Genomic DNA, 14,771 nt, shown 5'->3' with positions numbered 1-14,771 from the left:
GGTATCGAAATCACCCATTTCATTCATGAGACACAAGCTTTCTTAAACAGTTGCATCAGCTGATTAACGGATGAATGTAAACAATGTTTTACATATTCATTCTTGTAGCATGGAAACAGTACGTTCATGAAAATCAGTTCCGCTTCGAGCCTATCCAAGGAGTTAGTATATGGAATTATGGAAAACTGTATACTGTCAACAAATATATTGTAGGAATCGTTCACGGACGGCAGTGTGGAGGTTTCCTCGAACTAAAATTCTTCGTGAAGAAAGTTGTCAAGAGATTCGGCCTTCATTCTTTGGTGGTAATGTCCTTGAGGCCAAAAACGCAGCTTCTGGGTACGACGAAAGAGCAAATCAATCCATCAATAAACAGCTACGTACGCTTACTCTGTACCCACGTATAACGGACAGTGCTCATTTGATATCGTGTGCTGCTACGTGGAATATCTAAGAGAGGTCGTGATGGTTGTCAAGGTCTCGCTAAAAGCAGTGCGTCAATAGAGCACGCATATTCCACTGTTAGTGTTGTGTTATTTACCAAGAGGTAAAGGTGCTTTTGTGCCGTAAGTGCGTGAATTGTGATATAAATAATGCAAAAAGCTGTGCGTGCGGCGATATTCACCTTTGTGCGGGGCGGAGTAGCGAACAGAATAGCGCGCCCTCCGTCTCTGCGAAAGCGCGTTTACGGCACGAGGAATGCCACCGTTTCGCTGTGTCGAGTTGCTCGTGCGAGGGCAGCGGTTCACGCATGCGCAGTGGCGCCAAGCCTCCAACACGCCAAGCTCGCTGGGGTAGGAGCGATCAGCATGCCAGCCGGACAAACGTCATCGCATACCGATCGGACACCTGTAACGTAAGCTGAAGCCCGCCGTGCTGCGTGCTGCGCCAGCACACTGATACCGGAACCGCCCCACCGTAGGCTGGATAATACAGACAGCCAACCATCAAAGGCTGCAACGTGCGAATAAAATTCTTTGTTGGAGTTTCACATTGCTACGACAGCAAGGTTAGTGAAGAGACGGAGCATCAGTACGGTCTTAACACTGGTCAAGGAGCTTTTAGCTGGAATGCACATAACACTTCGAAGAAGAGTACAAATATTTAAAACGGCTGGCAGGATTTTCTGAACGCAAGAGGAAAAAATTCCACAATTTCTTCTGAAGCATCCTGCACGAAAAGGACACGCAATTTTCCCGGAGGAAAATGCAAGTCGTATTCTAAAACAAAAAATGACTAGAAAGGTGCAGCAAGGCATTCAAGCTCCGAACACATCTAGATTAAATTTACGCACTTAATGTTCCTTTAGGTGTGGAGATCAGATAAAACGGTAAATCGGTGGGAAGGAAAGCAACTTCAGTAACAATTACAACAAAATAGTATACAGCAGACGCAAAGGAACTTCATTAGGGCTAGACATGAAGTAAAATCGTGTACGGGTGTAGACCAGATGCCACAGGAAAAGCTAAGTGAACGACACCAGGATCTGACTTGGTCTACACTGCATCTAGGACATCGTGCCACTGATAAATGGAAAATGAAATTAACTAACTAATCACACACGTGAAATAGTAATACGTATCACAGTATTTTTAAGGTTGTTGAAATGTCGGTTATGTGATTACATGTTAGACTTGGTTGAAAAGACACTATTTCAGTATTTCCACACACTCTCGTATGAATTTATTAATAAGCATTATCAGTGGCAGTAGGTCTTCATTCTTAACAAAGTTGAGCGAACGAGTATAGGAAAACATCCGGTATATTCACACATACGGTAGTATAGCTGGATGCATAAAAATCTACTCACCAGGTGGCGGCAGGAGAAAACACATATAAAGGTAAAAGAAATGTGCAAGATTTTGTGGCGGTGGCTCCTTATTTTGGCAGAACGGTTGAAGGGAAGGGAAGAGGGATGAAGGAAAAGGACTGACAAGGCCTAGAAAACGGGGATACTTCGGAAAAGTGGCCCATAACCCTGGGTCAAGGGAGACTTACCGCAAGGGATGAGAAAGAAAGACTGATCGTTGTAGACTGCACCGGGCGAGATTTGAATACCTGAGAGCTTAAAGGTGGAATATAGGTGGAAGGGATGAGACTGAGGGGAAAAGTGGACAGGTGAGAAAATAAGTGATATAGAAAACTAAAAGATAATGAAGAAGTGCTGAAACCGAGGAAATTTCAAGAAAATAATAAACGTTAATTAAGGCCAGGTGATTGGCGAGAACCAACGACATGTTGTGACGCCAGTTCCCACCTGCGGAATTCTGAGAAACTAGTGTCTTGGGAAAAATACCAAATGCACGTGCGGTGAAACAGGCAACGAAGTGACGACTGCCATGTCTTAGAGCAACACAATATTGCGTGTTGTCAGTACACCCCATTCATCCTAACTGATAACGTCTTGGCAGTCATACCAAAGTAGAAGGCAGAACAGTGTTTAAATAACAGCTAGTACACGACATGTGCCTTTTCACAATGGCACTCCCTTTGATAGTATGTGTTTCGCCAGTTACAGGGCTAGAGTAGGTGGTAGAAGGAGGGTGCATAGGACAAGTGTTAGAGCGGAAACGGCCACACGCGTGGTACAGAAGGTGTCTGACAAGGATAGCTGAATGGACCTTATTTGAGCACATCACTTTAGGAAGTCACAGCCTTGTCGACGTAACTAATTAACACAGTAAAGACCAGGATAATACTGACTGGCGAGACGTGTACTCGTAAGACATTTTTTCTTTTTAATCAGCAGTACAAGGACTGGGTGTGATGGCCCGGGAAATCTGCTTTTGAGCTAGTCTGTTCAGTAAAGGCCGAGGTGGGAATGGTGTGTATTGCTGTGAAGGGTCTATATCTGAAAAACGCGATTGCGTCGAATGCCAAGGGTGTATGGGACAGAACGTTTGACATAGAAAGAATGGCAATCTCAAAATGTAAGTACTGTAGTTTTTAGTGGGTTCATTGTGAACGGAAGTGTGTAGTTGACCCTCAGCGAGGACGAGGTCAACATCAAGGAAAGTGGCATGGGATTTCATATGCAAATCGCACATGAAACATAAATACATATTAAAACAATAACAGGTGAGACGGCAACGCGCACTCAAATTTCACCGGGGAAAGAAAATAATGTGCACACGTATTTTTTGTTTGTGTGTGTGTCTGGTTGTGTGTTTGTGTACGGCTGTGTGTGTATGTGTGTGCGTGTGGAAGGGAGAGAGGAGCTATCGAGAGAGGCTTTCAAATAATCTACCAACTTGTTGATTTTTGGTGCTGATAGATCGTTAAAAATATTTGTTCATTGTTGCCTATTACATTTTTAATTACCAAAGACAGTAATTTCTTTACCGAGCAATGGAGCTGTGACCTTCAAGGAAACTTCTAATTCATTTGGAGTGCAGTCTGTCCTTAATGACAAGACTATTAGCAAAACACTGTTTCCAAAAGAATTTTCAAAAACTGGAAATAAATGGAAGAGCAGAATGTTGGTTAACAGATTTGTCGAGTTTTTGCAGATTCGCACACCTTTATGAAGGATCATTTAAGTTTGCCCGACATCAGAGCAATACTAAACAACGTTATGGCCTGCTTTAAGCGTGAACAGAGGCAGATATGAAGATAACGAAAAAAAAAATGGTTTGCATACAACGCAGGCTTTACGTTTGGTCGAACTTTAACTCCAGTGGGAACTTTTGCACCTAAATCTAGACACGTAAATGGTTCTACTTAATCACAAGTGCTTAGCTTAAAAGCTTTTTTTCAGTAAAGACTGTATTTTTCTAAGACTGTATCCAGGTTTGTCTGCTTTCTCAACAGCTGCATTCGGCTCATAGGACTGCTTAATGGTGTAGTTTGCAGCTAATTCTACTGTTTCAGTCTTTAGGGATTTCGTGAATAAGTTCCAGTACTCGAACAGTAAATGACTCTGCTAGTTTATTTTGCGGTGAGTGGCAGGGCAAGCCATTCTGTTGCGTTCATTGCCAACGTATTGATCGCTACAACGGGAGCAATGTTCCCACAGAAAGGTACAAGCCTTGATTCACTCACGTTCCTACCACCACTCAACGACGAAGCTATAATTTTTTATGATAATCTCTCTATCAGAAATATCACAGACATGAACATGTCTAATTTGAATATCGTCTCGGTAAATAATTAAGAAGTAAACACCACAGACATTATAATCACATGTAACTGGGCGGTCCGATTTCTTGTCCCACTTTTCTCCAGCCTGGATATTTTTCCATCTATAGTGAACTTGGTGTCGACAGGTCGTCAGTCCCCACATTACTTTCTTCACTTTTTTTCAAACGATTGTCTCCATCACAGGGAAACAGCAACCATCAAAGTGATACATATTCCCTTTCGATTTTACCTCTGGCAGCCCAGAAGAACAGCAGAAACCACACTTCGCTGGTTCAGTATGAATGGTTCTGATTCGATAAGGTGTCATACAAAATCTTTAACTCTATTATGATGCTCCGGAAGCGACCTGTTTGTACTGGTCATAAATTTTAAGCAGTAATTCATATCTCTGTAAGTACACGTATCACTACAGATTATCTGTGGAGACAGCAGTTGTTGGTATTAAAAGATAAAATCCAGAGGTATTATACGATACGTTTCAGACATTTATGTGTCGAGCAAGGTTGTAAGAGATAGCAAAAGCCCTCAGTGGTTCAGTAGCCCAGAAAGTTGCTTCGCAAGCATGGAAAACACCACAGAAATGAACGACGTTTAACCCTTGTTGAGAGAAGAGAGCTTACAAAGCCAAAATGAATGAAAGGAGAGTAATTTTGAAAGCAAATTGAGAACTGATCCGACAAAAAATTATCATAATTATAATCTCATACGAGAAACGCATTGATAATATTCGGACTTGCTCGTGGGTGAGTTTACACTTATCTAAATTAAAATGAAATATCTGTTTCCTCTTAAGCTGTAGCACTGGAAGTGAGATCTACCAAACGTACTATAAAAATTAAAAACTGTCATTCCTCAGTTTCTAAGTCTGGCGGTGCAAATCTCGGTTTTATTGCAATAAAAGAATGGTACACTTACCGTACCAGGTGTAAGAAATCTTTGAAAGAGGAACGCAGAAAGATAAGCAGTTTTGACATTTCGTTCCATGCTGTGTTATGAACTAATGTCTGGTGCTAACTGTCCGACTGTGGACGGAGTTGCGAGACGTAGCTCATCAACACCCATGATGCTGACGCCAAGATAACACGCAATATACACTACTGGCCATTAAAATTGCTACACCAAGAAGAAATGCAGATGATAAACGGGTATTCATTGGACAAATATATTATACTAGAACTGACACATGATTACATTTTCACGCAATTTGGGTGCATAGTTCCTGAGAAATCAGTACCCAGAACAACCACCTTTCTGTATCGAGAAAGACCCGTACAGGACCTGCAACATGCGGTCGTGCGATATCCTGCTGAAATGTAGGGTTTCTCAGGGATCGAATGAAGGGTAGAGCCACGGGTCGTAACACATGTGAAAAGTAACGTCCACTGTCAAAGTACCGTCAGTACGAACAAGAGGTGACCGAGACGTGTAACCAATGGCATCCCATACCATATCATCACGCGGGGTGATACGCCAGTATGGCGATGACGAATACACGTTTCCATTGTGCGTTCACCGCGATGTCGCCAAACACAGATGCGATCATCATGATGCTGTAAACAGAACCTGGATTCATTCGAAAAATGACGTTTTGCCATTCGTGCACCCAGGTTCGTCGTTGAGTACAACTTCGCAGGCGCTCCTGTCTGTGATGCAGCGTCAAGGCTAACCGCAGCCATGGTCTCCGAGCTCATAGTCCATGCTGCTGCCAACGTCGTCGAACTGTTCGTGCAGATGGTTGTTGTCTTTCAAACTTTCTCATCTGTTGACTCAGGGATCGAGACGTAGCTGCACGATCCGTTACAGCCATGCGGATAAGATGCCTGTCATCTCGACTGCTAGTGATACGAGGCCGTTGGGATCCAGCACGGCGTTCCGTATTACCCTCCTGAACCCAACGATTCCATATTCTGCTAAGAGTCATTGGATCTCGACCAACGCGAGCAGCAATGTCGCGATACGATAAACCGCAATCGCGATAGGCTACAATCCGACCTTTATCAAAGTCTGAAACGTGATGGTACGCATTTCTCCTCCTTACACGAGGCATCACAACAACGTTTCACCAGGCGACGCCGGTCAACTGCTGTTTGTGTATGAGAAATCGGTTGGAAACTTTCCTCATGTCAGCACGTTGTAGGCGTCGCCACCTGCGCCAACCTTGTGTGAATGCTCTGAAAAGATAATCATTTGCATATCACAGCATCTTCTTCCTGTGGGTTAAATTTCGCGTCTGTAGCACGTCATCTTCGTGGTGTAGCAATTGTAATGGCCAGTAGTGTAGCTTGCTGTTTGAGGACAGTTGATATGTAGAGAGGGAGCTGAAACTGTCGATTATGTCACGTGGGTGTTTTCCAGAATTCGCCTACGCCTCACCACAGCAACCAGCCAGTTTATATAAAAGTTACGGGATCCACAACGTAACGTGTGACACAGAGCTAATGTGTGCACTGAAAGATGCCCTGGCATCCTCGTTATACAGTTACACGGTTACAAGTTGTGCCGGAAAAGTGGCCATTAAACATTGGAGACACTTATCACCTACAGATTCCATCCACTGGTGACAAACAGAATGTCAGTAAGAAGTGCAGCTTACTTGCTACAGAACTACTCCCCATACTGTGGATACGGTAGTCAAACACGACTTGTAGAAGCACATGCCACAGCTGGACACATGCTCTCTTCTTGCAGTGCTGAGTTACGTGGGCGTAGAGAGTCCCGTGCATTTTCTATTGTGATGCAGACCAGGCAGCGAGCTTGCCGCTCAAGACGTTTATGTCCTCACATTACAAGTACTCTTTCATATGGCTACCTCTACGTGGTCGGGGAGTATTCTCCCTCTGATGGACCTCAAGTCTGCACCTCGAAAGCAGCTTACGTACCTTAGCACTAGTCATCCCTATGGAACACAACCTTTACACTACCTGCTCCTAATATGATACAGGTCCAGACAGTGGGACTGAAGCCCCCTTTCCACAACACTTGCAGTGATTTAATGTGTCTCACGGGCGGACGTGATGGAGAGAGAGTGAGAATCCGTCTCCAAGAAAACCGTACTCACGTAAGAACAGAAAACTGTCCTGCTGTTCCTGAGACGACTCGCTACATATGCCAAGCGACTCTGTGCCTCTATGGGAGCATCTGCACTTCGAGTGTCGTCGAGCATGCAATTCAGCCTCTCGAAGATCGACCGTATCCAGACTGACGTGAGATGGTAACCCAGAAGCTGCCGTCAGGCTTCTAGCCAGAACATACGCTATGGTCACTGTATTTTTCTGACAATTAACCTGATTAACAACGATCACGCGTTCAATGAGTAATGTGAAAAGTTAATCGGATTCCAGAGAAGAAGCGCGCACTGTATTATGGAGAAGATGTCGAACATTTCTTATCAATAAGTGGACGATTAATGTCCTGCAGGAATAAAGCTCTGGAAATACATTTACAAAAAGGATCGCTCAACATTATTCAACATCATTAATGTAGCGGTCGCATTTGAGACGTTTCTGGCAATAACGTCCATGACACAACTTCAGACCATCAGGCCATACGTTTTTTCGCTACAGAGCTGGATAATTCGTTTCGGAAAATGTCTTTCATCTGTAAATCGCCTCATGCATGTTCGTCTGTTCCGCAGTCCAGATTAACGCAAGAGACAGCGTACTGCAACTGACACACCGTTGTTTCTATTATCAAAGCTATTGTACTTGAAGACTTCTTCAGTTTGTGTTAAGTAGGTCCTGCAGAAAGAAAAAGTGTAGAAAATTCAGGTGCAGAAGACACTAGTGAACTATCAAGATAGGAAATGATAAGCATGTACGAGGGCTATTCCGAAAGTAAGGTCGGATAGGTCGCGAAATGGAAACCACGGTAGAAATCACAAATGTTTTATTTGCAACAGTTAGATACACCTTGCAGCTACTTATCTCCATAGTCGCCGACCCGACTTAGACGTGTATCGTAGCGTTGTACCAACTTTCCCATACCCTCGCTATAGAAGGCAGCCGCCAGTGCTCTCCGCCAATTCTCTACGCTGGCCTACGGCTCGTTGTCTTGTGCCGAAATGTTGTCTTCATAACCAGCGGTTCATGTGACCTGAGCTGAAACTCAGAGGGAGACAATTACGGGCTGTATTGTGGGTAATCTCACATTTCCATTTGAAAACGATGCAGGAGCATCTTCATTGCCCCTGCAGAATGCGGCTGAGAATTGTCTTGAAGACGAAACAGCACGACAGTTATGTAATGTTAGCTGCATAGCTTCAGGGGAAATTTCTCACCAGGCCCCCGTACTTGGCGGCAGACACTATTTTCTAGACATCTTTACGCACTCACTGCGAGCTCAGAAATGAGAAGAGCGACGTGATGCTAACTGGGGTTATACTAGAGACACTACCCAACACATCTGTGCAAAGCTTTATCGGATTTTCATAGTCGTTTCCATTTCGTGACCGATCGGACCTTACTTTCGGAATAGCCCTCGTAGGTGATTTTTAGTACTGTGCCTAAACTCTAGACGAAGTTGTACGATTCGATTACTTTATGAGAATGATATGTATTACATTCTATACTGACGTCACATTTTGTTGTTAATTTCTAGGTTAAGATAGATCTAGTTGTCTTAACCACAAATTTTCACATATGTACCACTTCTGACCATTGAACGTCTTGCACGATACTATAAACTAAATTCACGGAAGCTGACCCTTCGGCCTCGATCAAACACAGAAGTTCTATTATATAATGCCCTTTGGCGTAGATGTAACACAGTTACACTATTTGATCAAAAGTATCCGGACGCCCCCAAAAACATATGTTTTTAATATTTGGTGCATTGTGCTCCACCCAGGTACTCCATATCAGCGACCTCAGTAGTCATTAGACATCGCGAGAGAGCAGAATGGGACGCTCCACGGAACTCACGGACTTCGAACGTGGTCAGGTGATTAGGTGTCACTTGTGTCATACGTCTGTAAGCGAGATTCCCACACTCCTAAGCGTCCCTAGGTCCACTATTTCCGATGTGATAGTGAAGTGGAAAAGTGAAGGGACACGTACATCACAAAAGCGCACAGGTCGACCTCGTCTGTTGACTGACAGACACCGCCGACAGTTGAAGAGGGTCGTAACGTGTAACAGGCAGACATCTATCCAGATCATCACATAGGAATTCCAAACTGCATGGGGATCCACTGCAAGTACTATGACAGTTAATTGGGATGTAAGAAAACTTGAATTTCATGGTCGAGCGGCTGCTCATATGCCATACATCATGCCGGTAAATGCCAAACGACGCCTCGCTTGGTGTAAGGAGCGTAAACGTTGGACGATTGAACAGTGTGAAAACGTTGTGTGGAGTGACGAATCACGGTACATAATGTGGCGATACGATGGCAGGGTGTGGGTATGGCCCGGTGAACGTCATCTGCCCGCGTGTATAGTGCCAACAGTAAAATTCGGGGGCAGTGGTGTTGAGGCGTGGTAGTGTTTTTGATGGAGGGGGCTTGGACCCCTTGTTATTTTGCGTGGCGCTATCACAGCACAGGTCTACATTTATGTTTTAACAGCCGGCCGGAGTGGCCGAGCGGTTCTAGGCGCTACAATCTGGAACCGCGCGACCGCTACGGTCGCAGGTTCGAATCCTGCCTCGGTCATGGATGTGTGTGATGTCCTTAGGTTAGTTAGGTTTAAGTAGTTCTACGTTCTAGGGGACTGATGACCTCCGACGTTAAGTCTCATAGTGCTCAGAGCCATTTGAACCATTTTTGATGTTTTAAGCACCTTCTTGCTTCCCGCTGTTGAAGAGCAATTCGGGGATGACGATTGCACCTGTTCGTAATGCACGGCCTGAGGCGGAGTGGTTACACGACAGTAACATCCCTGTAATGGACTGGCCTGTGCAGAGTCTTGACCTGAATCCTATAGAACACCTTTGGGATGTTTTGCAACGCCGACTTCGTGCCAGGCCTCACCTACCGACATCGATACCTCTTCTCAGTGCAGCACTCCGTGAAGAATAGACTGCCATTCCCCAAAAACCCTTCCAGAACCTGATTGAACACATACCTGCGAGAGAGGAAGCTATCATCAAGTTTAAGGATGGGCCAACACCATACTGAATTGCAGCATTATCGATGGAGGACGCCACGAACTTGTAAGTCATTTTTAGCCAGGTGTCCGGATACTTTTGATCACATAGTGTATATTCCCTGCATCCTTTACTACTTACTGATAAATACATGGAGCCTTTAACGCATTTTTGCAGCCATTTAATCAAGAACATTATTTTGCTGTAGATCTACTATGCATATTTTCCATCACAGTGAAATCCTTGTTATGAAATGTAGGTAGCGTATTGATTTGTCGTGTGAATAAATGGGGCAAATGTGGAGCGCGAGATCCCGAATGAGACGAATAGGATAGTATAGCACTGAACATAGTGTGTTTATATTGAGTACTTGTTATACGTGTTGTACGAAGCAGTGCCAGGTTGCTACATTCGGTGCCCCGGTTCTCATATGCAACAAGTAACGCACGTGATTTGCGACAGTTCACTTCACACTATTTGGAACTGTCGCCTTCGAAAGCTCTGCGATGCTTCGCATAACAGACAAGAAGGAAAAATTTCACTTGTCGGTGGGAAACATCGAAGGGAGAAATGCATGCCTATAGCTACACCGAAATTGGAATCGAAGCCTACAGATAAGGGAACATGTGTTGTAAAGCGTCCAATTGATCCTTATTCACTTTTACCGTGCTGGAATCTCTATCAGACGGAAAGTAAGAGTTGCCTCTTGTCGGAAAGTAGTGGGTGACGAACTGAAATCTTCTCTGTGCTACAAGCAGTAAATAAAGTCTCATCACTGCGTGGCCATTGTTTTGACCTCCACAACAGTCAGAGAACAAGAGAAAGTGTTAAACATATTCTCCATTTTTGTCATTTATATAATCAAAAACAAATGAACATACTTCATCGCGGCTTTTTCACGCAAATCATGCACATTGAAGACATTTACTGGAAGTAAGAGTCTGTATTAGCTGTAATTTCTCGAAGTTTTCGTGGTGGTCATTTTCCGAAATGTGTGTGAAAGAAGTAGTATCTTGTCCGACAGTTCCCGGGAAGTTCTCTCTCTGAATTTCAAAAGCAAACCTCTCCGTCCTGTACAGTTCCTCTCTTGTAGCGTCTGCCATGGGAGTTTGTTGAGCATCTTTTTAACACTCTCGCTCCGACCAGACGATCCCGTGACGAAACATGCCGTCTTCGTTCGATTTTTTCTTTCTTCTATCAGTCCTATCAGGTAAGTGACCCGTATAGATGAACAATACTCTAGAATCGGTCGAACAAGTGCCTTGTAAGGCATTTCTTTCGTGGATGAGTTGCATTTCCTTAAGATTCTTCTTATGAGTCTCAGTCTGGGATCTGCTTTTCCTGCTGTTTACTTTATGTGCTCATTTCATTCGGTCTGGACAGTTAGTGCAAGATGGATAGTGTAGTACCACAGTGTGTATTTTTTTTCCTTGTTATGCGCGATGCCTTACATTTATTTACGTTCAGGGTCAACTACCAGAGCCTGCACCATTCATCAACCCTCTGTATATCATTCTGCAAATTGATTCTGCCTTCTAGCGTTGCTACTTCCTTGTAGGCAACTGCATCATCTGCGAACAGTCTTAAAGAGCTTCCGACACTTCCTACTAGGTCATTTATATACATTGTAAACAATAATGATCATATCATTGTCCCTTGAGGTACTCAGGAAATTACCTTTACATCTTTCGGTTTTGTTCCGTTAAGCGCAATGTGTCGAATTCTATCTGCAAGGAAATCTTGAATCCAGTCGCAGATCTGATCCGATATTCTGTAAGCTTGTACTTTTTTTTTTAGTAAGCAACACTGTGGGGCGGTGTCAAATACCATACTGTAGCCAAGGAATACGACATCAACCTGACCGCCTTGGTCTACAGCACTACGGATGTCAAGGAGTCTCGCAGGATTTCTGTTTGCGGAATCCATGCTGATTTTTATAGAGAACATTTTCGTTCTCCAAAAACGTCATAATTCTTGAGCATAAAATATGTTTCATAATTCTACAACAGACTGTCGTCAACGATACACGTGTACAATTAAGGGCATCTGTCCAACGCCCTTCTTGAAAACGGGAATGACCTGCGCTAAATAACATTCAGTAATGCTTAAACAATACTCAATAGCAACAGATGAGCTACGAGAAACTACTTGTGTAATTAACAGTCTCCAGAGTAGCCGAAACAAGTATCTCAGTAGCTGAGGACACGTAATACTTCTTGCTGTATCTCAGGTAGTGATACGCCAAAGAAATAACACGCTCCAAATCAACGAGAGAAATGTTTCTTATATCACAACAGGACAAAGACAAAACAAAAAACTTTGTCTAACGAAACTTAACAGCAAACTCTCTGTCTTATAACGGCGAAAACAATGAAGTTAATTAAGATGACAGGATATAGAGGATAATTCAACGAAGTTTCCCACTGGAAGGAAGGAGAATGTAATTCGCAGCAGCGGGCCCTTTGATGCGGCGTTGGAGAGGTCCGAAGCCCCGCGGCAGTGACTCTCACCGTGCTCTAATTGAAGGGCTAGGATTAGTTGGCACGTGAGATGGCTCACAGCGTCGGCGGAGAACAGCCGATGAGTGGAGTTGCGCCGCTATAAATAGCCAGTGAGCGGAGATATACTGCTGGCTCTATCCGCGCACGTGACTCGGTGGAGGGAAGTAGATCCCCAGCGAGGATGACCTCTGGGAGCGCTTTCAGCCGTCAATCGGTTGCGAAATAACATTCGCTGGCGGTCGAAGTCCTGCTGGGCGACGCCTCGAAGGTATGCAAGCGTGCGATACTTCTCCGTCCGTAGGGTTGCCGGTCCGTCAGACGTACTGTTGTCAAATGGCTCTGAGCACTATGGGACTTAACATCTGTGGTCATCAGTCCCCTAGAACTTAACAACTACTTAAACCTAACTAACCTAAGGACATCACACACATCCATGCCCGAGGCAGGATTCAAACCTGCGACCGTAGCGGTCACGCGGTTCCAGACTGAAGCGCCTAGAACCGCACGGCCACACCGGCCGGCGCGTACTGTTGTCGTATGACACTTCAGCTCATACAAATCCTGATGTATTCGTATCGATGATCGAATAATCAACATGGTACAGTTTACGTGAAGCACCACTAGTTGGTATGTATGTAAAAATAGTTGTACAAGGAAATAATACATGAAAGCAAGAAGAAACAGGTCACATTACTTGGTGAACGGATGTACTTGAGAAGAAAAATATGGTACTCAAAACATCACGAATAATCATTAATATAGCCCGCCCGGCTAGCCGCGCCGTCTAACGCGCTGCTTTCCGAGGAGGAAGGCGTGCCAGTCCCCAGCACGAATCCGCCCGGCGGATTAGTGTCGAGGTCCGGTGAGTCGGCCAGTCTGTGGACGGTTTTAAGGCGGTTTTCCATCTGCCTCGGCGAATGCGGGCTGGTTCCCCGTATTCCGCCTTAGTTACACTATGCCGGCTATTGCTGCGCAAACACTGTCTCCACGTACGTACGCTGTGGCCGAGTGGTTCTAGGCCCTTCAGTCCGGAATCGCGCTGCTGCTACGGTAGCAGGTTCGAATCCTGCCTCGGGCATGGATGTGTGTGATGTCCTTAGGTTAGTTAGGTTTAAGTAGTTCTAAGTTTAGGTGACTGATGACCTGAGATGTTAAGTCCCATAGTGCCTAGAGCCATTTGAACCATTTTTCAACACCACAATTACTCTACCACGCAAACATTTAGGGTTACACTCGTATGGTATGGGACGTTCCCGGGGGAGGGGGCGGGGGTCCACTGGGGGACGAACTGCACAATAACCCTGGATTCTTGGGTTCGTTGTGGGGCGGCGGTGGGGCGGGTGGACTGCTGTGGCCTGCTACGAGGTTTGTGAACCACTGAGGGCTACGGCGGGACGAAGCCTCTCCGTCGTTTCTAGGTCCCCGGTTCAATACATACATAGAATCGTTAACATCATTACCAAACACGTCACCATTGTAGACACAAGGAAATTTTCATAGAGTAGACAAGTAATTTAAGCAAAACAATTGCTGTGACAGTTGCCTTGTATAAGAATAACAGATTATATGTATTGTCTGCACCTGTATTAATTAAACTTACATTCAGTTCTGGTCGTATGCCAGGCACTGAACGATACCCAACAGATTTTATGTACTTTATAACTTTAGACAAAAAGTTCCTAACACGAGCTGCCACCATATTGGCACTAAATGGTAAAACATTAGTCTTCATACTAAAAATAATTTTATGTATCAGATGATGACACATTTGGGAGAGTGCCATCATCAGATTTATCAAAACGAATACAGACTGTCTTGTCACTTACTACCCCTTTATCTACGTTAGTTCTGTGTTTTACAGTCAGTTTGCAAGATCATGGGATGAAATTGTTTCGGTCAGGGAATATGTGGGTAAGATTAAATCATATTCTTCTCTTGTAATCAAGATGAACCCTAGAAATAAACAAATATATCACTGTATTATTTCACAGGCCAAAAATAAATTCATGGGTGATATTCTAGTCAACCTGGAGATGAACTTGTCGC

At 44.3% G+C, this 14,771-nt stretch overlaps 1 protein-coding gene across 1 annotated transcript in view; it reads right to left on the bottom strand.

The window, feature by feature from the left end:
* Positions 1 to 14,424, bottom strand: part of LOC126249073 (uncharacterized) — a 215,600-nt gene extending 201,176 nt beyond the window's left edge. The window contains exons 1-2 of the mRNA XM_049950725.1: positions 14,326 to 14,424; positions 626 to 671 (exon numbers count right to left, since the gene is read on the bottom strand). Of these exons, the coding sequence (XP_049806682.1) occupies positions 626 to 671; positions 14,326 to 14,424 (145 nt within the window). The remainder of the gene's footprint in view (positions 1 to 625; positions 672 to 14,325) is intronic.
* Between the last annotated feature and the right edge of the window lie 347 nt (positions 14,425 to 14,771).

Source organism: Schistocerca nitens, chromosome 3 (assembly GCF_023898315.1).
Source record: "Schistocerca nitens isolate TAMUIC-IGC-003100 chromosome 3, iqSchNite1.1, whole genome shotgun sequence".
Lineage (NCBI taxonomy): Eukaryota > Metazoa > Arthropoda > Insecta > Orthoptera > Acrididae > Schistocerca > Schistocerca nitens.
This window is presented reverse-complemented; position numbering and strand designations above follow the sequence as displayed.